Source organism: Emys orbicularis, chromosome 3, assembly GCF_028017835.1.
Source record: "Emys orbicularis isolate rEmyOrb1 chromosome 3, rEmyOrb1.hap1, whole genome shotgun sequence".
In the NCBI taxonomy this organism is placed as follows: domain Eukaryota; kingdom Metazoa; phylum Chordata; order Testudines; family Emydidae; genus Emys; species Emys orbicularis.
The window spans coordinates 48,545,059-48,570,839 of record NC_088685.1 but is presented as its reverse complement, the minus strand read 5'-3'; the positions used below and the strand labels follow the sequence as shown (position 1 = coordinate 48,570,839).

Sequence of the window (25,781 nt, the reverse complement as noted above, 5' to 3'; positions counted from 1 at the left end):
TTAACCCTGTGTATGCAGCCAGGGTTCACTCCGGTCCTCCATGCCCCTCCTTGGGGTGACCTGCCCCTCTGCAGGCATTAACTTCAAGCAGACTTTGGTGACCATTCCTGTACAGAGGTGCATAAGGAAGGAGAGGTTTGGGCATCTTTTCACCCTAACCTGTGCAACTGTAGATGGCAACCAAGGCATAATTGTAAGGATGTATTTGGGTGATACGGACCGTTGTCTACAAAGGAATTAGACTGAGATCACAAGCTCACACCACACTGAAGAGCCACTGGATGGTAAGGCTTGAGGTGGAATTGAAATAGTGGTGAGAGGTGTCAAGTCTCATTTCCAAAGCCTTGAACTATTCACTTCCCCTACCACTGTAAAGAACTTTTCATGTCTTAGATGGATTTACTCCCTTCCCTAAGGCAGACACAGCTATTATTGCAAGAAGGATGCTTAATCCTACAAAATAAGACATTTCTGTAGCTAAAACACGGAGTAATTATAAAGGGACTTACATATCTGGTTTCCCGTCCAGCTGCTCTCTGCAGTGTTGCAGACATCTGTACACAAGATAAATTGATATAACATGCAACCAACAGTAATCTGACAATTCCACGAACTTTTAACTTTGTAGCAAGATATTAACTGCTAAAAGTCTAAGAAACCATCACTCTGCAACCATTATGAAACATTCATCAGAGAGGTGAGACGTGATTCATTAATGTTTAGCTCTCAGTGTTGAGTAATTGTTTGAATTACTATATTATTATGTGTCATAAAGATGTGACTCCAGCATCTGACCTCATAGTGTTATAGGTGCCCTTAGTATTGTGACCACGTAATCTAGGGTGACCAGATGTCCCAATTTTATAGGGACAGTCCCAATATTTGGGGCTTTTTCTTATATAGACACCTGTTACACCCCCACACACCCCATCCCAGTTTTTCACACTTGCTATCTGGTCTCCCTAATGTAATCTCTGGGAACTCTCAGAATGAATCTGTTAACAGACAGAAGGGGACATATCCAACCCCCAAACAGGATTTCATTTCTATTTGCATAGGAAATGTATTGGAATTATCTTCGGTTCTGTGCTATTATCCAGCAAGAACTGTCTTCTTTCATCTGATTGTCTTCTGCTGTCTGTCTAATCCATGGCATTTCTAAGGCACTCAGACTAAGATATCTGTTGTATCTCTCCTCCCGCTCCTTCTATTTCCCTTATCATTACTCTTTACTCTGGCTTCTTTCCTTCGGGGTCCAATTCTCCACTGTCTTGCACCTGGTGTAATTATATACACCTGTACAAAGTGGTATAAATAGCTATCACAGCAGAAATCTCACTCACCTGTAGTAACATTTTTCAGTCACTTTACTTTATCAAAAAAATGAAAATAAAACAACCTTCCCTTAATCCCACCTGCTTCTCTAACTACTGTCCCATTTCCCCCCCCTCCTCTTTCTCTTATGAGGCCTAGGACTCGCTTCATCATTGCCCTGCTACTCATGAAATCTCTTACACCAGTGAAAAGTCAGTACAGAGTGGGTGTGGAATACTCCCATTCCAGTATGGTAATGTATTACCTCCACTTTGCACTAGTGTAAATGACCAGACAATGTGCAGAGCAACAGCGAGTATTGTCCACTCATAGTGGACCCATTGGCATCAATGGGCTTTGGACCCACTGCCAAGATGTCCTCTTCTCCATCCTCCAGTCTGCTTTTGCTCTCTCCACTCCACCAAACTTGCCTTGACCAAGGCCACTAATTGTATGCAGCATTGTTGTAGCCATGTCAGTCCCAGGATGTTAGAGATACAAGTGGGGAGAGGTAGTATCTTTGACTGGACCAACTTCTATTGGTGAGAGACAAGCTTTCGAGCTCCACAGAGCTCTCTTTCAGGTCTGGGAAAAGTACTGAGAGTGTCACAGCTAAATACGTGATTGAACAGATTGTTTAGCATAAGTAGTTATGCATATTCTATGGGACCATTCAGACTGAAGCGGCCTGTTAACACCCCTGCAGTCATAGGGCAAAAAAAGGGGTTAGTTGGTTACAGATTGTTGTAATAACCCAATAAGTTCCCTCCCCTTTGCCAGGTACACTGCTACATCAAAGGGACAGGAAGAGATGGAGCAGCAGGGACTGCCTGAGGAGGCTCCAGCAACCCTACAGAAGGAATACCTGTACTGCCAGCTTCCCCCCAAATACAAATAATCTGGTGCAAGTGGACCAAAAGATTCAGAGTCTCCCCTCTGAACTAAACAGTCACAGTCTTTATGACTTCTCCTAAAATGTAAGTCTTTCCATGCCTCTAGTTTTTCCTCATTGCCCATCTGCTTGCCCTCTCTATATTGTCTGGGTTGAGGGAGTGTAGAAAGCTTGCTGAGGCTCAGCAGTAAGTGGCCAGAGGAGTGGGGTACTCAGCACCTACAGCTGGATTCAGTAACCAGCCTGTTGGCCATTCACTCAGACATCCTGCCTTCTGGAAGGCCAGGTATCTCTGGATTCTTCCGTGACTACTGGACCTTCAAAGGACAAATTCCCTTTCTTCATACACTGCAACTACTCCTGCCTCCAAGTAGATATGTTGCAGTGGAGAGGAAATGGCTCAAAAGCTGTAGCTGCTCTATTCCTCCCTCTCTCTTCTGTGTCTTTTTGGACACTAACGGGAGGATCTATATTGATCTTGCATCTTTTAAGATTATATGTAGCTTTCTACTGTTACATGTTTTGTATCTATGGTATGTGGCCAAGCTTACTCACTTACTTTGCCTACGTCTGAATCCATTGATGTGTGCAGGGAAGATGGAGAAGATTCACACCGGTGCTGAAAAATGGGATTTGAAAGTACACAGACTTTGTTAATAACAAGAGAAGAAGGAAAAGAGAGAAAACATTTAAATTCCACATTAGTGCTGTATTACCATAGGCAAGGGATCCTGTAGGACTTGATCAATGGCAGCACAGAGTTCTTCAGTTTGTTGCCTGAACTGGGCAGGGGAGCACATCTGGAAAAGTAAAAGCAACAGTTGAACTAGCTTTGGCTTTGTGAGTCCAACTGAAACACTGGCTGGAGAGATTTATTGTGATTACCTACCTCCGAATGTGTGTCCAAAGTAGTGTCTTCAGTCACTTTTTCTGTTTTAATTGGCTCTTCTAATGCCTAGAGATAAATAAAAAATGTTCTGATGTTAGATTGGCGGAAAATAAAAACAAGTTTTTCAGTGTGAAAGTTTCCTTACTTGGTACTTCCCCGTATCAGCTGGGAAAGAAGATAGCTCTGTACTAAGCTTCGTCAAATGAAAGTGACCATATCTTGAAACATTAAAGATGTTCTGCACAGACAGAGCACCAAATTCCAGTGATATTAGAGAGGGGTGAACCTCCTGGTGAATTTCATTCTTTGGAGCCTGATTATTCTTGGAGTTCAGAACAGTAGTTAAGATGAAAAATTTTCCACATGTAATCTAAACCCATTGTCTCCCCACCACTATTTACTTGCAGTATGTTATTTAGGCACTAGATGTCTCTATGTGCTGTATAGTATTCCAGACAAGGTGTGGTCCATGGTAAACAAGAGAATAAGACTGGGACCCAATCTCTGCAGAAGCCTCTTGGTTTGTGTCTGTGGCTGCTTTCTTTAATAAAGGACTCCTGTTTAAGAAGCACTGAGATTCCATGTAACTTGACAAAGGATGCAGTAGGGGGTTTTTTGGGGAGGGGGGAGGTTCTAAACAAAAAATTGTATAGATAAAGGAAAACTTTTGCTATACATTAGTAAAAGGAAAACTCCCTAAAGCCTTAATGGCTGAAGTGGGTGCCTTATTTATAAGTATCTGTTTAGATTTTCATTCAATTGTTTTCTCTCTTCCTCTCATCACAATCTCTCCAAAGCAGAACACAAACCCAATGTGCTTTGAATACAGATCAAACTTTCAATCCCACAAAGTTGGTATCAGCTTTAAATTAGTAAAAATGATTTGCCCATCTCTAATTCTACCAGTAAGTGCTGAATAACCACAAAAGCCAGGCTTAGAGGAGAATTCAGAACATAATTCCTCTTTTCCTTTCTTCTTCTAGGTTCTGACCTACAGTCTAGTTGCTGTTACCCGGCTCCTGCTTTGAAGTGACTTCCAAGGAGATGCCATGCTGAGATACCATAATTACCCTCGAATCTGCTGGAGAATGATGCTAGACTGCAGGGGTCAGGATCTGTGGATTTTTAAATACATTGTGCTTTTTCAGTTTCCTTTTTATTATTTAATTTAAAAAAATATGAAAAGAGCAAAATATATTTATTTAAAGTTAGTCACCTGCCCGCTGCATGCTCCCTGCTTCAGTGGGGTTCTGTGGGAACAGTGACATCTCAGCATTGTACATGTCAGGACTCCTCATCACACAAGACAGTGTGGTTGCAAAATAAGCATGTGTTTACGTAGTGAGGCGTGGAATACCCCTCTTTACCCAGCTATTGAGGGCATTCAATACAAAATTGTAAAGTTCCTGGTATTTTACTTTTGCTGCTCTTTCAATTATTGTCTGCTGTATTGTATATAACATATCCTTTAAAAATTTAACTCAAAATGAAAGGCTTCCATCAATCTGAAGTGATTTTTTTTTAAAACAGAACTTTCATTGAAAATGTTTAAATATCTGGGTTTCATTCCAAGTCAAACTGAAAACAAATTCTGAGATCTCAAAACTCTTCACAAAAACGGAAGTAGAGTAATGGTAATGTACCTGGATATAAATTAGAAAAACAAACTGTTTTATTTAGATACATAAATCAAATAAACCCTCAGAATGGAGACTCTGCTAAGCTTCTCAAAGAATTCCACCTCCATTAGGATACTGAGCACAGTAAATCACTGAGAAAAAAAAAAAGCTTTACATGATCAGAATGCTCCCAGTGGCTGAACACACTCTGAGATGAGGAAACTATTACTTAGCAGCATCTGACTAGTCTTTCCACAAGGTACCACATATGCAAAATACTACACTGGGCAGTTTGAAAAAACATATGGCTAATCCCTTCGGAATGCCGTCATGGTATGATAGCCACGATCGGGAAATTTGTGCTGCTTGTTGCCCTTGTTGAACCTGGAGAGATGGATAATTTAAATTTTCAAGGCCATTTATCTACAGCCTTTCCCAAGCACTACTTCACTACTGAGAAAAAAGAACCACACACACTAATGAGTTTCACCACTTTTCAATCCCTTTTATTTTCGCTCTCCTTCCTTTGGAATGGACAGCTAGATTCCCCCAAAGCAGTGGAAGCGATAAGAGGAAATTGATTTATGGGTACTCAGTGCCTGTACCCAAATGGGTTAATTTTAATATACTTGTAAGCGGGGAAATGGTCCCGCTATTGTGGGGAACTTTCCTGGCTTCTGCACTACCCCGGTGAAGTGGGCTAGCGAAAGGATCCGAGTCCTCGCTCCCACTTCCTTTACCCAGAGGCCTCCCTGCCCTTGAGGACTCCCCTTCCACTCTCCTGTCTGGCAGAGTCCTCGTAAACCCCGACAAGGCTGGGCCCAGGATTCCTGGGGGGCTTGACCCCCAACCCTGCTGTGGTCACCTAGGACAGGGGCTAGGGTGTCCCCACTCCGGGGTACTCTCTCTGCACTGGGCACCTCCCTGACCCACTGATCATTTCATACAATTTAAAGCAAATACAAGTTGTTTAATTAACAATTACTTTTAAAAAAGAATAAGGAAAAATGGGAAAGGTTAAAGGAAAACCCATCACCCTGCTCTGTGGCAGGGAACATCACAAGCAGTGTCTCTGGAACGTCAGGGCACTTCACAGTCTGTTCCTTGTAGGTCCCAGGCTCCTTCTCGGGCCCTGGCTGTGCTGCAGAGACGCTGCGGGTTGGACACTTGCTCTGGCGGTGGCCACACGCTCTCAGGCTCTAGGTGGCAGGACCCTTCTTCCCAGCGTCGCCCCCCGCCCTGTCAGGGTTATGATCCCTCCAAGTCTGGCCTGCAGAGCCTCTTGGTTGAGGCGTCTCCCTGTGCTGGGCCCGCTGCCCAGGGTCCCCCTCCTCTCCCCAGCTGCTCACCGCACCCAGTTCCGGACTGCTCCAGCCCCAGCTCCACTCTGCCTCAGCACGGCAGCTGCTGCTGCTCTGCCTTCAGCTCCCTGGGCTGCTTCTCTGGCCTCTCTGGCTCTGGTTGCTACAGCTCTGCCCCCAGGACAGGTCTGCTCTGCAGGCTGCTTCTGTGACTCTGCTCCCAGCTCTGACCTGCTTCCTGGCTGCTTGTCTGGCCCCTCTGGCTCTGGTTGCTGCAGGTCTGCTCCCTCTGGGGTGTGCTCTGGCTTTGGGGCTGCAGCTCTGCTCCCCAGCTCAGCTCGGGCCACTGCTCTCTCCTTAGCTCGGCCCCACTCTGTCTTACTCAGGCCATTCCAGCTCACACGGAGGACAGGACCCCCCTGGCCTCCTGATTCTCTGATTAGCCTGCCCGCCCTGTCAATCAGGCTGACCTGGAGCATTGGCCTCTCCCCATTGTTCCTGGGGACTGTCAGTCTCAGGCTCCTGATTTGCCATCGACCCTTCCCCTTTTAGTGCTGTGAGCTAGCCAACCAAAACACCCCCACTGAGTGTTAGTAAGGGGGCAACGGTCCCCTTACATACTAATAGTGTATCAAAATATAGCTGAATCTCTTTTTGATCAGTGCAATATTTTGAATTTTCACATGGTTGAAACAAACAGCATGCAAGTGCTGTAAATTATTTGAAAAGTACAATTTTTTAAAATTAAAACTGTCATTTCTCAACCAGCCACTGGTCGTGTCATATAATAATCTTACTTTGCAGCATTATTGCTATCAGCAATATGGAGAGAACAAGCCAAGCTTGTCATCCTGGTCTGCCGGTTTAACAGTATGAAAAACAACATTCCTGCTTAAATCCTTCACCTTTTGTTCAAATATTAAACAGAAGAAGCAATATTTTCAAGGTGAAGTGTAACAGAGAGCGTAAATAAGGTGCTAAGTGCATTTGAGTGTGTAAATCAGATAATTACACATTTAAGGGATAGCTCAGTGGTTTGAGCATTGGCCTGCTAAACCCAGGGTTGTGAGTTCACTCCTTGAGGGGGCCACTTAGGGATCTGGGGCAAAATCAGTACTTGGTCCTGCTAGTGAAGGCAGGGGACTGGACTCGATGACCTTTCAAGGTCCCTTCCAGTTCTAGGAGATGGGATATCTCCATTAATTTAACTGCTCATTTGTCCTTACACATGTGAGATTTGTGTGGGTGTAATGTATGCATCTCATTGAGATCAATGTTGACAGTATGGCCCTCCAGAATTCCTGTGATTGCTAAACTAGTGGTAAAGCAGAAAGGAAATGGATGAACAATCTGATTTTGAGCCTGGATATTTTATTAGAAGAATCAAGGCACTTTACAGTATAGATTGTACAGAAATCAATCACTTCACCCACTAGTGTAATTAATTTTCAAATGGCTCAAGGCCTATACTCTGTTCGGTACCAGCCACACTCCATAAAAATTGTCTTCTTATCATATGAATTTTCAGAATCTTGTGTTGAGCAAAGCAAGTGAAGGGGTTTTGGTTTTGGTTGTTTGTTTTGCGGGGGGGGGGGAGCAGTTTATCTTCATCTTTCTAGCACATTTTTCCTTATCAATACATTTCTAAAGCCTTAGCATGTACAAAAAATCCTTTCCACATGAGGGAGCTTCAACTATCATCGGCTCCTCGTATAATTATATTATTTCTTAAAGATCCCGGGAAATGACTCTGAAAGGATTGACTACCATGAAACTTTGATACAGTTCTAACTCAAAAGTCTGCAATGGCTTTTAAAAAGAAAGAGGGAGCTCCAGAGCCTGCTTTGCAAAATTGTATGTTGACAGATGAGCTCTGCCATTTTAATAATCACACAAACTGATCAATCATTTATTTCCCATTTTACACCTAGCAATGGGTCTCTAACTAGAAGTAAATGTTTTTTTAGCATGACTCTTTGATGCAAGATTTTCATCTGGCAAATGTGTGATTAGGTGGGTTTCCTGGATTGTTTTGTTTTTCCTAGGTGTGTAAATCCTCTTGAAAATGTTGTTTTGACCCATATGATGTTAGTCAAATGATATTGTTTTAATGGGGATCGCAAAGCATATCCCTGAATGCTAAATCCAAATCATATAAAATCATTCTCAGTATTTCAAACCAAAATATGATACCATATTTGTATGCTGTTTGGGAAGATCAGAATAGGAAGTCACAGAAACAAACAGCACTTTAACTTGTAAGAAACAGTTATATGTAACTGTACCGTAGATATGATAAATATTCCCTCTTGAGAGCTGAAGATCAGCTGTGTAGTGTAGGGCAGGACTTTTTTGGCTTGGGACTCCAGAGTTAAGAAAGGTATAACTGGAGGTTTTGCATTAATGATTTGTACAATTTGATTCTAGAATATTTGAAAACCAAACAAATGTTGTTGAGTCTGAAGAAGGTTTTATTTAAAGGATTATCTACTCAAGGCTCTATTTTAAAAATCCCTTCTATTCAGGGGAAACATTGTATTAATACAGTCTTGAGAGTAGCTTTAAGGAGACTTCTACTATAGGTAGCTTTGAGTCAGTTTGCTCAGTATTCTTTGAAATAAAGCCCTCTCTCATGATCCATTTTGAGTGAAAGACACCTTTACGGCACATTTGATAAATGAAATCTCTAAATAATTGATGTGTTATGTCTGAAAAAGAAATAATCTGTCCCGGAGCTGGAATTTTTGAATTAGAATCTAACCTCATAATATTTAAATAATGGAGGATAAGGATCAAGGCCCACGGGATAATTTAGAATACAAAACAACCTACAGTTACAGTAGATGACCTATCTTTTCTTACACTTGCTGAACAAAGGTAATATGTTACTCGATGTTATGAGGCCCCATCCCTTCTGCACAGTGATTGAAGGGTTGGTCCTGTCATTATCTGACACTGTATGCTGTGATACAAGGGAAAAGGAAATGCCTCAGTAATGAAAAAGATACCAGTGTGGGGTATATGTTCAGCACAGCACATAAGTAATAAGGAAACACGTGTTCCAAAAAAGATTTTGAGAATTAATTGTGCCAAATATTATAATGTAGTAAGTTTATGAAGACACAACCCTTTAACATTTCAAAATACACATTTTTACTGTCACACATCGCTAGAATCACTTTGATGACTGCCCGTAGCAGATTGGTAGGTAGCCCACTAGAGTCACACTGCCACTGGACCGTGGTGGGGATAAAGAGGTGGATTGAATTCCACTGATCTAGGTGGAATTTTGAAACAAACTGATTTCTGACTGCATGGGGTAAGTGTAGAGCAGAAGGGAGGAGGCAATAATGTAAACTCGCTTACTGAAGGACTAAGGAAATAAGCTAAGCTTGTGAAAGTAACTTTCAGTGGAGGGGGGGGAAATGGCACATTTTATTTTGGCTCACTCCCCAGTAGAGCTAACACCTTTGGATTACAGAGGTCCTGGTTTGGAATTTCAGCTTCACAAGCAAAGTTCAACCACTGAATGGAGTATTCCACCAGTTAGATACACCTTGCTTGGGCTGGCTTGACAACAGATAGCAACATAACAGTTGGGAATGAGAGTAGGATTGTATATGTTTGCATTGCTAAGGGAAGGAAAGAGCATATGATGTAGCATGATGCATTGTCTATGTGAAAAGAAATTGAGTTACTCTTACTGTCCAGATCACAAAGGGTCTTCCCTTTAGCTCACCTTGCAGAGCTTCTGCATCTGGCCCAAGAGTGCCCCAATTTAAATCAATCCCATGGAGTAAGGAGCTCCATTAATTGACCAATTGGAGTGTCTGACCACCAGATGAAAAAAACAATGAACCACTTATCTAGCAATGGGGGAAAAGTTAAAGACCCCACTTCAGCCAGCACACTTGGAGGAGAAAAAAAGCATTAGAATTACTGTCTTTCTTGGCCCTTCGGTGTTAAAATGACAATAGTACATTGGGAATCCATAAAAGGAAGTTTAAAAAGGATACCCTCCCAAATGTTATATGTACAGAGAGAGAGAGAAAGAGATTAGAGAGAGAGGTGGATTGATTAAACAAATAAAAGTTAGATACAGGGAGAGAAACATATCAGCAATAGAAACAAAATCACTATCACCTTTATATCATGTGATCTGGTACATGGTATGAACTGTGACTAGATCATAGACTTCAAGGGCCTGGGCAAGCACATTTCTCTTGACCCCTCGAACAATTAAATGTCACTGCTTAAGAAGTGAAACAAGGGTTGTCTTATTTTTCTAAAAATGCCTTTCAGAAAAGTCAGACAATCCTTGTTTCACCTCCTAAGCAGTGATTATAATTATAAGCAGATGAGACTTGCTCAGCTTGTGTTCAATAGTGACTATCATGACAAATGAATGTCTGTGTTGGATATTGCAGAACAGCATTTCTTGGTGCAAGAAGTGTAGCTGTAAGGGTATGTCTAAACTTCAAGCTGGAGGTGCAATTTCCAGGTCAAGGAGACATCCCTGCATTAGCTCCGATCAGGCTAATGTGCTAAAAATAGAAGTGTAGCCACGATGGCGCAGCTAGCCAACATATGTACCTAGTGTCCCCGATGGGCTTGTACTAAAGGCAGCTAGCCCGTCCCACCATGTGCACCACCACAGAAACACTTTGTTTTTAGGGTGCCAGCTCAATCACACTTAGGTCGACTATGTCTCCTCAAGCTGGAAATCATACCTTCAGCTCAATGGGCAGACGTGCCCCAGGACTTTTCACCTAAACTGGCCTGATCTTATCAAGAATTATATGCTAAAAAAAAGTGATTTATATAATTAAAACCTAGTTCTCTTGCACCTCTCCTTATAAAAACATTAGGTTCCAAAATTTAAATAATGATAGCTGGAATAAAATTATTGGCAATAGCAATAAATATCTTTGGGCTAGACTGTGACTTGAACTACAAACCTTCACATGAGTAATAACCCCCCTTTCCTTTGTGTGGGCTACCAGGACTGGGTGCCCTGGGCTTTGTAGGTGCTGTGTGCCTACTTACTCCCTCCTGGAGCTGGTAGGCGGAGAATGTGTGTCAGCCAACCCAGTTGAGCTGGTACAGGAGGATGTTGTAGTTAGTTGCTGGTAAAGGCCAGTAGCAAATTACTCTCTTCCTCTCCCCAAAATGAGGGAGAAGCAGGGAGGGAACTGTACCTTAGAGTGGTGCTTGAGTCATAATACTTATCATGACTATTTGGGGTACAACTTACACATCACACTTGATCAGGCTGTGCCTTAAGGCATAATCTAGTACATTGTAGTCTAAATTATCTGAGCATGAGACCCAAATCCTGCCTTAGAAAATCTAATTTCTACTGATATTATATGAACTTGCTTTCTCTCTTTCAGAATGTGCCAAGGTTAGTATTTTCAATAGAAAGGGTGATAACTAAGGGCTTCTCTCTCAATGCTAGTGCCATTTCAGACAATACCATCGTTTTCTGATGACCTTATCATCATTTTCTACAAACTCAATTTTATATATTGGGAATAAGGTGCATAGAACTAGAAAAAGGTAGAAATTCCAAAGAGTGTTACCAAGATCCATTCCTAAAATGGAATCACCCTTGATTTGTAATATATGAAATCAATGTTCAAGAAAAAGCTGGGCATCCAAGTCTTCAATAAAAGAAGATATAACCTGCAATAAATGAAAAACTTCAATCGAGCATTAAAGAGTTTAAAAAACAAATGTATTAAATGGTTTGAAGAAAAAAATCCAGTTTGTATCTGTTAAACATGGTGTGACTTTCAAATATGCCAACTATTATCAGCTAGCCTACAATTAATAATACTTGACCAGGGGTAAAACTCTAAAAAGGACCTATGGGTATGTCTACACTACATACTAAGCCCATGCTCAGAATCAGGTTGAGACCAAGCCCTGCTTCCATCCACACACAAATCAGTCTGACACAGGTCAGCAGAACTCAGGACCTGGGTCCTAGGACCTTGCTAGTTGATGTGGGTCAGAGCCCACTTCCTGCTATGACTTGTGTCCGAGCGCTGTCATTTTGCAGTGTGGATGCTGTTCAAGCCTCAGACCCAAGAGAGAAGGTCTGGTCAGTGCAGTATGAAGACATTAATATGGCTGTGAGATCCTCTGGTCCAATAATTTATAATGCAGTGTGGATGCTCAAATACGGTCTTGGAAACACTGAGTCCACAAGCACAGGTTTACAATGCAGCGTAGACTTATCTTAAGTGGCATATAAGCCTAAATCCCATTTTCAAAGGCGACTTAGGCCCTTAGGACCCCAAGTCTTATTGAAAGTTAATGGGATTTAGGCTCCTACAAACCAATTTTTCAAAGGTATTTAGGTGCCTCAGGGAGAGATTTACAAAAATCTCTAAGCAGGTTAGGTGCTAACTCCCACTGAAATCAATGGGAATCTTTTTAGTGACTTTAATACAAGCAAGAATGATACTGGACAAAATTTTCAAAAGGTGAGAGTCAAAGGTACTTCTAAGTCACAGGTGATTTGAAAATTTAACCCTTCATTCAAAATTAAAGTTGTCAATTGCACCATTGTCTTCAATGGTTGTTTTGTACAAGTAAGAACTGCACAATTTGGCCTTCACTGTATAATCAAAATTTAACACCAGACATTTGTCACTGTTTTAGAACTGTGAAAATCTAGCCCTTTGAAGCTTGCCAAAGAACATTTTAGACAGTGTGATGTAAACTGCAACTCCCATGGGAAGAAATATTTTTGTAGAAACTCAGAATAGGAAAGTCTTATAAAACACTATTGGCCCTGAAGAATAGTAGCATATATAATCCTGAATAGTCAGCCCAAAGTATTTATGTTTTGAAATATTCCCAGCATTAATGTCAGGAAAATCTTAATTATGAAAAGTTCTTAAGTAGAATGTGCTTGAATACATGAGGCAATTTTCATGCTCTTGAGCAAACACTAACCTTCTGCTCCATAAGCAAGGTGTTTGTAGGGATTGCTGCAAAGGCCTTGTAGCTTGTCTTGATCTTGTATTGCTAGAAGGGGTAAGCAGGAATGGGAATGAAAAAAAAGGTATGATAGAATTAAAGCTAATTCTACCAATCTCATTGACAAGTTATCAATAATAAAGTGATTACATTTGGTTTGAAAAAGTTTTTTCTTACAGAAGAACTACATGGGCTTCACTTCATGGTGCTATTTTCATGGTTTTATAAATATTATTAAAAAACAATCATATGAATATTTTATATATAAGACATAAATACAGCTGGGGAACTGTTAGCAGCACACAATTTCTTCAATTAACTTGGAAAAGTATCCATAAAGAAAGCTGTTGAGGTTTTTATTTTACAAGTTTTCTTTTTATTTGCAATGACTTAGTGGAAGGACTGCGCAAACCTATTCCTGCCTATCTATTTCTCATGAACTGTTCACTTCAACTGTGGCTTCCTCAGTGGTCCACATGGAAGCTAATGGAAGTTTTGTCATTGATTTTAATGAGGCAGACTCAGGCCTCTATGGCCTGGATATTTGCTATTTGTGCTGTGTGGATTGGTCAACTAACATGTGGTATTGTTTTGATCCCTGTCCTGGTAACTCCAAACCCAAGAAGACCTTTCAAGATGTCTCTGTGGACCCTTCCCTTGTAAATAGTCGTGCAATATTCACAGTTTTGCCAACCTCACGCCTCCAAAAAATCATAAATCAGGCCCGCCAAAATCATGAGATTGGGTTTAAAAGCATGAGGTTTTTTAAAATCATACATTTTAGATTTTTTTTTAATTTATCTTTTGGTTTATGAGCCTTTAGGTTCATACTTTCAAGCTTTTCTCTGCAACTATGAGAGCTTGAAACTTACTTTTAAAAAAAAAATTAAAGCTCAGATTCTCATATAATTACATGATTTCAAGACCTGGGGCTTTTAGCAAAAATACCATAGTGTGAGGGGTGGCACCACTGTTCACATAATTATTTGTGTGTATGACTATTTGTGACATTTTCCCTCTCACAAATACTCTGATGAACAAATTTGCACTCACATGAATCGTCAAAAAAAAAAAAGTAAATAAAAAATTGTCACAAATAGCACCAAAGTGAATGGTCAGTTTTCATGTGAACAAATATTAATGAATACTTTTCTGCTGTGTTCATCCAGTTCTAGAAATAAAGTAACAACATTATCTACTTTGCTTTTTTCACTGTGTTGTACTGGAGGCAAGTCAATTATTAGATTAAAGATTGTATAATAAGCTTTACTATTGGGTTCTTCAGTTAATACTTTTTCCTGGCTTCATGAGTATCTAATTTCTACATAATTTATTTCTAATAATAAGGTTTTTCTTAATCCGCCTCTTCCAACAAGAATACTATTGTACACAAATGTTGTAACATTTGCTCCCTAACCAGGAATTTTTTTAACAGACTGATGGAAGAAAAAAAATGGAAGAAAAAATTACTCTCTTTTGTCATGATCTTTGCTTAGGTTTGTCACAGCTGTTCTATATGGCCTTGATCCTGCAGTTTGCTACATCCACAAGCGGGAAATTGCAAGATCAGGGCCTATATTCGTTAATGGTAAAATTTTCAAAAGCATTTAAGTGACTTAAGAGCCTACATCCCATTTTCATAAGAGACTTAAGAGCCTAACTCATTGATTTTCAATTAACTTTAGACAGCTATGGACCAGATTTGTAAAGGTATTAAGGTACCTAAGGATCGAGATAGGTGCCTAGTGGGATTTTCAAAAGCTCCTACATTCCTAACTCCCACTGAAATTCCTAGGCACCTAAGTCACTTTTGAAAATGGGAGTTAGGCTCCTGCATCATTTGAGTGGTTTTGGAGATTTTCTCCAATGTCTGTATAGTGCTTTTAAAAATACAAACCATATACTGTGATGGGGGGCTGTTAGCAGCAATAAATAGAGCCCCTTTGGGCAGCCAGCACCCTCATCACTTAGGACATGCAGGGCACTGGGTAGTTAGAGTAGGAGGGAGTTAGCTAGTTTATGGGAATCACTTGCACCTGTAGGGAATCTGATAAGCTACTGGAGTAATTAGCTCACCAATTGGATAGCTCAGAAAAGAAAGCAAGCAGTATAAAAGGCTGAGCTACATTGTGCTGTAGCTAAAGCACTGGGCAAGAAATAATAATAAAGACACTTGGTGAAGGTACCTCGTGGAGTGTGTGTGCTGTTGAATCACAAGGAGAGCTCACCAGTCAGGGTTTCCAGGGATGGAGGTGGAACAAGCTTACATATATACATATTGGTATATAAATATATAAAAAGCTAAATATTCGAAACAAAACAAAATCCTTCAGTATTATAGGCACATCTTTTTGTATCAGCAATTGCACGTGTTTTGGTGCCTAATGATCTGAATGCACTTGCAAGTCTGATAGGGGCATCTAAATAGGTGCATCTGAAGGTCTAATTGTGCTCACATTTAATTGCATGTGCACAATTGTATGCACAATACTGAAAGTTGATATGAGGCCAAGAAACAGTCAGCGGCATAATATACAACGAAGCACAAACACATTAAAAAAGGCTGCAGTCCTCCTTCTATTGAAGCAAGTAGCATTTTGCTGTTGACCTCAATGGTAACAGATTCAGATTGAAAAAAATATGTAAAGTAAGGAAAATAGATTTGTAAAGGGAAAATCTATAATTAAGTATACGTAATAATCATGTAATGTATTGTGACAAACTGCCAAAGAGAAGATACTCAGAGTTAAATATTCTTCATTCACCTTTATCTCATTATTCCTGACACTTACACATTGTTCTCAGCTTTCTGCAATACTTGGGCACAGTAAAGTAAATGAAAGGCAGAGTGAGAGATCTTAATTTTAAATTACTGGGTTTAGATCTTATAACATTTGGGGGGGGGTGGATTTCAAGAGTGGGCATACTCATTAGAACTGTAAAAATCCAGGAGCAAATGGAATAATTGCATGCCTATTTGAATGTTCAATTATTTGATATTCTCACATAAGCATAGGTTGTGTGTAAACATATGTGGATTTTGTGGGAAAGCTAATTTCATTCCTTGAAACTTCGGCCTTTAATGTTATTATAAAGCACAGTATTTTTGTTGTGTTTAATATTTTATATATATAATCTACACACACACACACACACACAAAATCACTAAAGCTTAAAAGCTCTGGTAAAAATTGTGCAGACACTGTTCCTAGAAATTGTAGCATTCCTTTTTGACCAATTGCTCTTTCATTAAAATTATGATTCCCCTGAGATCATAATGGCTTCTTCAAAGCCCATGCAATCTTTGAATTGTTCTACGTAAAAACAAAAATGTGCAAGTCTTAGGCATATACAGATTTATGCATAGGGAGGTCGTCCCCTCCCACATTTCAGGGGAGACACAACGTCTTCAAGAATTTTCACTGCAGGAACAAGTTGTCCAAGTCAGAAAATTCAACACTTCAGGGGTGAAATTCTGGCCCCATTGAAGTCAGTGAGAGTTTTGCCAGGATTTCACTCCAGAAGTCCAACTTTAGAAAGGCTGAAAGAAGTGTCTGTTGTCTGGGACATTTTCCCAGGAACACAGCCTGTGGAAAGACATTACACAGCCAGAAGACAAATAAGGAGAAGATTAAGACAAATGAGGAGGCTAGGGCATGTGGGAAAGAAAAGAGTGATGGGGAGCAACATGGAGAATGGAGAAAAGGAAAATATGGGAGGGGTTTTATCCACTTAGTTGATATGGGGAACAAGGAACCGACATCAAGATTATTAGACAGGAAAATTGGAAACATTATGAAGCACAGAAAAATTCATGACATTCTTTACAAGCCTACATGCCTGACTGCCGTTCAATGGCGGAGTGATGTCCTCATCAGAACACATGCTGGGGACATTACACTGAGAGCCAAATGTGTAGGAGGCATAGAAATAAAAAAGACATGTTTAAGACAATGTACTGGTATTGAATGCTTCTCTTACCCTGTAATTGAGGCATTGAGTACAGTGTTTTCAACACTACAGCAAAACAAGGAAGAGCAAGGAAAAGAGAGAAATAAAAAGGGAGACAAGAAAGCTCAACAGTTTCTGAATGCAAATGCGCAACAGAAGAAGCAATGTTTCCTAATCTCCTAATGTTGAATTTTAACTAGTATTGTGTTAACAATATTTTTCTTACTTGCTAGATATGTAACAATTTTTCACTGGCAAGGGTGATAACTAGAGTTCATTGAGAAATGGATTTGTTTGCTATGGAAAGTTTTGTCTTTTTGTTAAACTTGAATTTTTGGCCAAAAATGCTAATGGGGTTGTTTGTTTTTTGTTTTTGTTTTCAAATGAAAAATCAAAACTTAAAAGAAAGCAGACAACTGCCACACACACAAAAATCATGTAATTGAAAACCCAATTTTCCATGAAAAAAATTATGGAAAATTTGGACTAGCCCAGGTGATAACTAAAAGTAGGTGTTGTGCCAGTCTGTACCCAGGTTTAGTCATTTTACAAGACTATGATAAATTTTGTACTGTGTAAAGTATGCCTTGTGAGGTACCATTCGAAAACTCGTAATTTGATCATTACTGTCCTGGTAAAATATGTGTGGCAACATTGTATGTAAAGTTATAAGATTCTATGTATGATGTTACTAAGACATATTCCAAATCTGGGGAAGCAGCCACAAACCAGTTCCTCAGAGACAAAAGGCCAACTGATGCCTCAGCCAGGTGTCAACAAAATGAAATCAACCATCACCTAGTTAATCGGCCATTCTTTGGCAGGAAAAAAAGAGGCAAACAAGAAATTTACATCTTGGAAAAGAAACAGCAGGCGGTTCCCAGCCCCACAGACTTTCTGTCTCCTGTACCCCAGCTGGAGATGATTCTCAGAGAAGAGGAAAAAGTATAAGAATGGGGAACAGACACCCAAGTTATTCCTCCCTTTCTCTCTACCCATGGCAGCCACAACACCTGAGGAACAAAGAAACAGATTTGGACTGAGGGAGGGATCCTGTCTGAAAGGAATTCAGCCAGTAAGACTCTGAAGCACTTGGTGAGAGAGACTTTTGCTTTGAATTCACGTAGTTTGTTAAGTTAGTTGTGTTTTACCTTTATTTTCTTGTAACCAAATTTGAATTTTTATGCCTCATTACTCGTAATCACTTCATTTTTTTCTGTCATTAATAAACATGTTTTATTGTTTTATCTAGACCAGTGTGCTTGGATTGAAGTGTTTGGGAAACTCCATTTGAAATAACAGGATTTGTGCACATCATTTTCTATTTAAAAAATGACAGCCTTTATATGAGCTTGAGTTGTCTAGGAGAGGGCTGGGCAGTACAAGTCGCACACTTCTGGGGAAAGTCTGGGACTGGGAATTTGCTGGTGTTGCTCTGCAGTGTAATTCAAGAGTGGCTGGCCATAGCACTCATACAGTATAGCCGGGAGTGATTTACATGCTGGAGGCTGTGTGTGGGCAGACTAGGAGTGGTTGCTTTCACAGTGAAGCAGTGTAAAAGGCACCCGGGATGAAGAATTGAGGGGACACAGCTGTTCAACAGTCCAGATTGTACCCCGAGTAATGTCACAGGTGTAATTTCCAATAATACAAGCCTCTGTCCCGCAAAGTACTTATATATGTATTTAAATTTAAGCACAAGTAGTTGCTGTGAGGCTGTATAATTAAATATGACCATTTATATCATTGAAATTACCACTGTTATACAATTACAACAAATCTTGTACCGAGTATGTCACGTAAGGTGTTAATGGAAAAGTTATGATTTTCTAAGCAGGGCCGGCTCCAGGCACCAGCTTAACAAGCAGGTGCTTGGGGCGGCCAAGGGAGAGGGGCGGCACCTGCGGCAATTTGGGGGCGGCAGGTCCCTCGCTCCCTCTAGGAGCGAAGGACCTGCCGCTGAGCTGCCGACGCCGATCACGGCTTTTTTTTTTTTTTTCCCAATTGCCGCCACCGATCGCGATCGCGGCTTTTTTTTTTTTTTTTTGCTTGGGGCGGCAGAAATGCTGGAGCCGGCCCTGTTTCTAAGCATGATTATCCTATTTATATGCATCTTTGTAGCTAAAGTTATGAATATTGGCTATGCATTGGTATCTTATACATGTGTTATGCATCCGAAGAAGTGGGTTGTAGCCCACGAAAGCTTATGCTCTAATAAATTTGTTAGTCTCTAAGGTGCCACAAGTACTCCTGTTATTTTTGCGGATACAGACTAACACGGCTGCTACTCTGAAACTTATACATGTGTTGTATTCCTGGCTAGAATTTACATTAGACCCAGAAAGCTATGTGTTGATGGCCCATTAAGGGCACTTCACCCTACCAATGGGTCATAGAAGAAACTCATCCTGCCCAGTAAACCTTTCCTGTGGATGCCTCAGCCAGAATATGGGCAATGGCTGCCCCTCTGAGTCATCAAAGCATGTAAGGACATGTGATATGCTCATGTGACCCTGGACTCCATCTTGGACCAGTAACTTTCCATGCACTGAGCTATGAGCTTTGTTTGAGATAGTAAATTTCCAGGCACATGGCAGAAAATACAAAAGACCCCTGAGATATCGCCATTGTGCATGTTTCCTGCCCTGATTCTCTGGACTGTGGAGTTACAACTAAAAGGAGCATTTTTGAACTATGGACTGAGGAGCTTCCAACCTTTTGGAAGTCACCAGAGAGACTTTACAAGCCAGCAGTCTATTCCATCACTGCTACAAGCCTGATATAAGGAGTTTGCAATCACTTGTATGTATATGATCTATTAACCATTATTAACTCTCTTCTTCTTTTCTTTTATTATTAAACCTTTAGCTTTAGTTACTAAAGGATTGGCATCAGTGTGATTATTGGGTAAAATCTGAGTTATATATTGACCTGGCTAAGTGGCTGATCTCTTTGGATTAGAAGGACCCTATAGTTGATTAAAATAGTTTTCAGCAAATACTTATCATATAATCCAGTGTCTGGGTGGTAGAACCAGGGCTGGAATGCCTAAGGAGACTGCATTTTTGACTTCTTGTTAACCACTGTGGTGAGACGGATGTTTACTTTTGTTACTGGCTTGGTATAACATAATGAGTAATGCCCAGTTTGGGGTCATCTTGCCCTATTTCTCAGCAGTTTGTCCTGAATTTGGTATCCTCAGCTGTGACCCACTGAGGCAAGGTGATAGTTGCACAAGACTTTTCTTTCTGCAGGGCTGATGCTGAGAGGAGCTGAATACCTGTGACTTCAGTGGGAGTTGCAAGTGCTCAGCACCGCTCAGGATGGGGCCATGTGTTTTTGCAAGCTCTTATTCTCACAGGCTGTGATCACAAAACAAGAAGAGGGCCGGGTGCAAACAGTGCTACTGAGACCTGTTTCTGAAATAGAATGATGATTCACCTGTGAAAGCACGGTTCAAGAACAGGTCATATACCATCCAGATATAAACACGAGAAAATGTTTAACTTGCATGGGATGAGAAAATGTGTTAATCTGCAAGTGATTAAAATTAGGAACACATGTATTAGAGGGTTGAAAGAAAATAATCCAGTTAGTGCCTGCGAGTTGCAGGTTCAATTATTACTTGCCATTCCACAGTTATTAAAACCTGACAAAAGTGTTTAGATTGTACAGTGAGGGCCACTATAAAAAACAGACAATAGAAAGAACTGGGGTTTTGTTTTGTTTTGTTTTTTACAGGTAGCAGGTGCTTGTGAAAATTAAAATATATGGTTTTTTTTCTTTTAATGGATGAATATGGTATCCATTAAACTAACAGGATTGACTTCAAGCAGGTATAGGACCTGATCTGGTGTCAACCAGAGTCTTTCCAAGGACATCAATTAACTTTGGATCAGGTCCACAGTGCAGACAGGTGCACTGTGTGCAGCCCTACATTGCTGTGTCAATGCACCTGCAGTAAATCCTGATTTACATCCCTCTCCTATCCCAGTCCTCAGCTACGCATAAGTAGAGCCTGCCAACTACTAAATTACGTGCTGTTCTTTGTAATATGGACAACTGGCAATTCAGCTGAGCCCAACACACTGAGGGTATGATTCTGCAGCCTTTCCATGAATACTTCTACTGACTTCAGTGGGACTACTCACATGAATGATGCCTGCAGCACTGAGGCCTACTTGTCATCTGTGACCTACGGAAAAATTTGACTCCAGGAGTGAAGTCCTAGCTCAGCTGGATTCAATGGCAAAACTCCCATTCACTTCAGCGGGTCCAGGGTTTCACCCTAGGTCTTTAGAGGTGAAAGACTAGTTTTATTTCCAGAATGGGGATATACAGGATTGGGATTATTATCCCCCAAGAAATTTTGTGGGAAATACACGAAGGATGGTCTGTACCATAGGTAAAAAAATATGGTCTTCAGGAGAATCTGTGGCCACATCCAGCAACACACTTAAGCACATATGTAATTTTAAGCACACGAGCAGTTCTGTTGAAGTCAAGCACTCAGGTGAAGGATATGAGACCAGCAAGTCAATGGAACCACTCACATGTTTAAGTCATATTCATGTGTAAGTGTTTTGCTGAATCATATCTTTTAAGAGACTAGGACAGAAGTGCCACTGGCAGGGATGATTTAAAGATATCCAGAGAAGGGCTGAACTGCTATAGAGGGAGTCATTTTCCTTTTGATTCAAACACTAATTCATTATATTTATTATTACATGGTCCCCCAAAATGAGCTGCACACTTCACAACACATATAACATGCTGTAACATGGTTTAGATATTGTTTTAATTTTTCCATCTGAGATATTCTCTCCCCCTTTCTCTGCCCTTTTTCTCACAGAGACTAGGTGAGTGAGGTAATATCTTTCATTGGACCAACTTCTGTTGGTGAAAGACAAGCTCTTGAGCTTACATAGAGCTCTTCTTCAACTCACATTCTCATGTAAGCAGAATATGATCTCTTTAATGTTCAAGTCAAACTTTCAAACTCGGGATATTTGAGTGTGATTTAAATTGGACTAGACAAGCTCAGACATCCCTAAATTTGAGAAAGCTGCTATTCTGTGAGTTTTCCAGGCTTTAGAGATCTTGGTAAAGAAGTGTTTTCTAAGCAAGGAGAGAATAAGACAGAGAATGTTAGACCCACTGCAAAGCTGGGTCTGACCTAGTTTTTGTCAATCAATAGGCATGAGAGGTCATAAAGTCGCTACTGACTTTTCTCAAACTTATTTAAAAATAGACAGCATTTTTATTGAAATTTGTCATTGCGTGGAAGCTAAAAATATTTTTCTGTATATTCTCATTTATATTTTGACATTGAAATATATGTTTTCAACATGAGCCCCATAATAATTGTACTCCACTGTATCTGTGACTGAGCAAGAGGCCCCTCAATTACACTCTGCATGGCAAATCCTGCCCTCTCCTCCGTGGGTACAAAGGGGGTGTATATATATAAAACTAGCATGGTACATTCCTTACAATCAGAAAGAAAAGAAAAGCAGAGCTGGCAGCTGAATGTTTTAATCAACATTTTGCATTAAAATTGACATTTCCCCTCAGTAAAAATTAAATCTGATCAATATGTTCTGTATAATTCCTGTCCTCTTTGTAGCAAATCTTTGTTGAATTAATAGCAGCACAAATGGCTCATCACCCAAACTGTCATATTACGTTAAGACACTTCTCCTGTAAACCATACTCTGCTGATGAGAAAGCATTATTACTTTGATTTTGTGTTACCGAAACAGTTTGGACGGGATTGCAGAAAGCACGTCAGTTAGTAAAGAGTCATTTTAATAAATGCAAAACTAGTGATGATGCAGCAATAAGGCTGCAAAATCAGCACTCAAAAGTCAACACATTCCAAAAGTTAAGGTTTTTCCTTCAGTGTTAGCTTAGCCACATTGTACATACTCAAATATACAGTTTGTTACACCATGCAGTAATAATCAGCCACTACAGTCTCTATGCAGTACTTAGTGCTAAAATCAAACTGATTCCCACAGTATTCTTGCCAGCAAGTTAAAGAAGTATGGGCTGGATGAATGGACTATAAGGTGGATAGAAAGCTGCCTAGATCGTCGGACTCAACGACTCCAGTGATCAACGGCTCCATGTCTAGTTGGCAGCCGGTTTCAAGCGGAGTGCCCCAAGGGTCGGTCCTGGGGCCGGTTTTGTTCAATATCTCCATTAATGATCTGGAGGATGGTGTGGACTGCACTCTCAGCAAGTTTGCAGATGACACTAAACTGGGAGGAGTGGTAGATATGCTGGAGGGTAGGGATAGGATACAGAGGGACCTAGACAAATTGGAAGATTGGGCCAAAAGAAACCTGATGAGGTTCAACAAGGACAAGTGCAGAGTCCTGCACTTAGGACAGAAGAATCCCATTCACTGTTACACACTAGGGACTGAATGGCTAGGAAGCAGTTCTGCAGAAAAGGACCTAGGGGTTACAGTGGACGAGAAGCTGGATATGAGTCAACAGTGTGCCCTTGTTGCCAAGAAGGCTAACGGCATGTTGGGCTGTATAAGTAGGGGCATTGCCAGCAGATCGAGGGACGTGATCATTCCCCTCTATTCGACATTGGTGAGGCCTCATCTGGAGTACTGTGTCCAGTTTTGGGCCCCACACTACAAGAAGGATGTGGAAAAATTGGAAAGAGTCTAGCAGAGGGCAACAAAAATAATTAGGGGGCTGGAGCACATGACTTATGAGGAGAGGCTGAAGGAACTGGGATTGTTTAGTCTGCAGAAGAGAAGAATGAGGGGGGATTTGATAGCTGCTTTCAACTACCTGAAAGGGGGTTCCAAAGAGGATGGAGCTAGACTGTTCTCAGTGGTACCTGATGACAGAACAAGGAGTAATGGTCTCAAGTTGCAGTGGGGGAGGTTTAGGTTGGATATTAGGAAAAACTTTTTCACTAGGATGGTGGTGAAGCACTGGAACGGGTTACCTAGGGAGGTGGTGGAATCTCCTTCCTTAAAGGTTTTTAAGGTCAGGCTTGACAAAGCCCTGGCTGGGATGATTTAGTTGGGAATTGGTCCTGCTTTGAGCAGGGGGTTGGACTAGATGACCTCCTGAGGTCCCTTCCAACCCTGATACTCTATGATTCTATGATTCAAAGAGACCTGTGGACTCCATATATTGCTGGAGTTGTCTCACCTCAAGCCTTCCAAAAAAAGGGAATATTTGAGACAGAGTGGTAACTAGCATCAACAAATGAGCAAAGGCCTACCAAACCAGTGAGCTTGTGGAGCTCTTGGACCAACTTCATGAAAACAGGGGAGGGAGGTTTTGAATGGATACTGTTATCAACCGTTAATGAATTCATAGATGTTAAAGCCAGAAGGGAACCTTATGATCATCTGTGATGACCTGCTGTATAATGACAGGCCATAGAATTTCACTCAGAGATTCCTGCATCAGGCCTGTAACTTATGGCTGCATAAGATCATTTCTTTTGGAAAAACATTCAATCTTGATTTAAAGAGTTCAAGAGATGGAGAATCCACCATATCTCTGGGGAAGTTGGTCCAATGGTTAAATAAATAAAAATAAATTAATGGAGATATCCTATCTCCTAGAACTGGACGGGACCTTGAAAGGTCATTGAGTCCAGCCCCCTGCCTTCACTAGCAGGACCAAGTACTGATTTTGCCCCAGATCCCGAAGTGGCCCCTTCAAGGATTGAACTCATAACCCTGAGTTTAGCAGGCCAATGCTCAAACCACTGAGCTATCCCCCCCCCTAATTATTGGTAAATATTACTGATAAAATTGTGCTGTATTTCTAGTCTGAATTTGACTAGCTTGAGCTAGTTATAATTGTCACAACTTCTTGGACACGCTAAAGGTTGTTAGGAGCTTCTACCTGACGCAACTTGATCCAGGAAACCATATTGTAGCTGGATTGTGAATAATTCAATAAAGTAGGACATCGTTCCTAAGATCGTAACTGTACTTCAGCTGTAAGAGGAAAGCTGAGGGGTAAGAAAGAAGAGGAATAAAGTAAAATGGAGAGTGTATAATCCTGGCTAAGGAGGACAGAAAACCATGAACTCTATTTACTTCTGTCATCATCTTTTCTTTTGTGTTTTCTAGCTCCCTTTGTTCTCACATGTACACATCTGTTGCATCCTTTTTGGCCCACCCACTTTCCCTTTCTTTCCCCCTCCCATTCCTTCTTTCTTACTCCACACTCTACATTAAGCATTTTAAAAGTCACTGATGTCAAAATCCTCTTACAGCAATTGCCTTTACTGCTTGTCCTCCCTCTGCTGGGACTCTCCCCCTCTTCTTATGAGGGACAAAAAGCGGGAGGCACAGCTGATTCAGCAGAATGCAGGGCAAATGTATTTGAAGCAGCAAATGCACTTGGGAGGTTTCTTTTTTTGTAATACAGAATTTACAACAAGGACACAGAAGCTGCACAAGAATCAAGTCAGCACTTTACCAACCAAGTTAGTGGAGATGGCGTATCTACAGTGTAGCAGAGAGACAAGTGGAGTGAGGGAATATCTTTTATTGGACCAACTTCTGTTGGTGAGAGAGACAAGCTTTCAAGCTACACAGTGCTCTTCTTCAGCATGTGGACACAGCAGAATGAGGCAAAAGGATAAGGACAGAGCTGCAGAAGAGCTGGGATTTGAGCAAAAACTGTAGCAGGCTGCCAGGACTGGGCATAACAGCAGCAGAGATCAAGAGTGAAAACTGAGAGAACAGACAGATTCTTTCTCTGCCACTCCTAAGCTGATATAAATCAGTGCACTTCCATTGTTTTCAATGGGGAACTATGCTGACTTACATC

At 40.9% G+C, this 25,781-nt stretch overlaps 1 protein-coding gene across 1 annotated transcript in view; it reads right to left on the bottom strand.

Annotated features, from left to right (window-relative positions):
* The window catches only part of MLIP (muscular LMNA interacting protein), a 160,889-nt gene that overhangs the window by 64,228 nt on the left and 70,880 nt on the right, over positions 1–25,781 (bottom strand). Inside the window, exons 6-10 of the mRNA XM_065402009.1 lie at positions 12,982–13,053; positions 3,096–3,161; positions 2,923–3,006; positions 2,766–2,825; positions 510–554 (exon numbers count right to left, since the gene is read on the bottom strand). Of these exons, the coding sequence (XP_065258081.1) occupies positions 510–554; positions 2,766–2,825; positions 2,923–3,006; positions 3,096–3,161; positions 12,982–13,053 (327 nt within the window). The remainder of the gene's footprint in view (positions 1–509; positions 555–2,765; positions 2,826–2,922; positions 3,007–3,095; positions 3,162–12,981; positions 13,054–25,781) is intronic.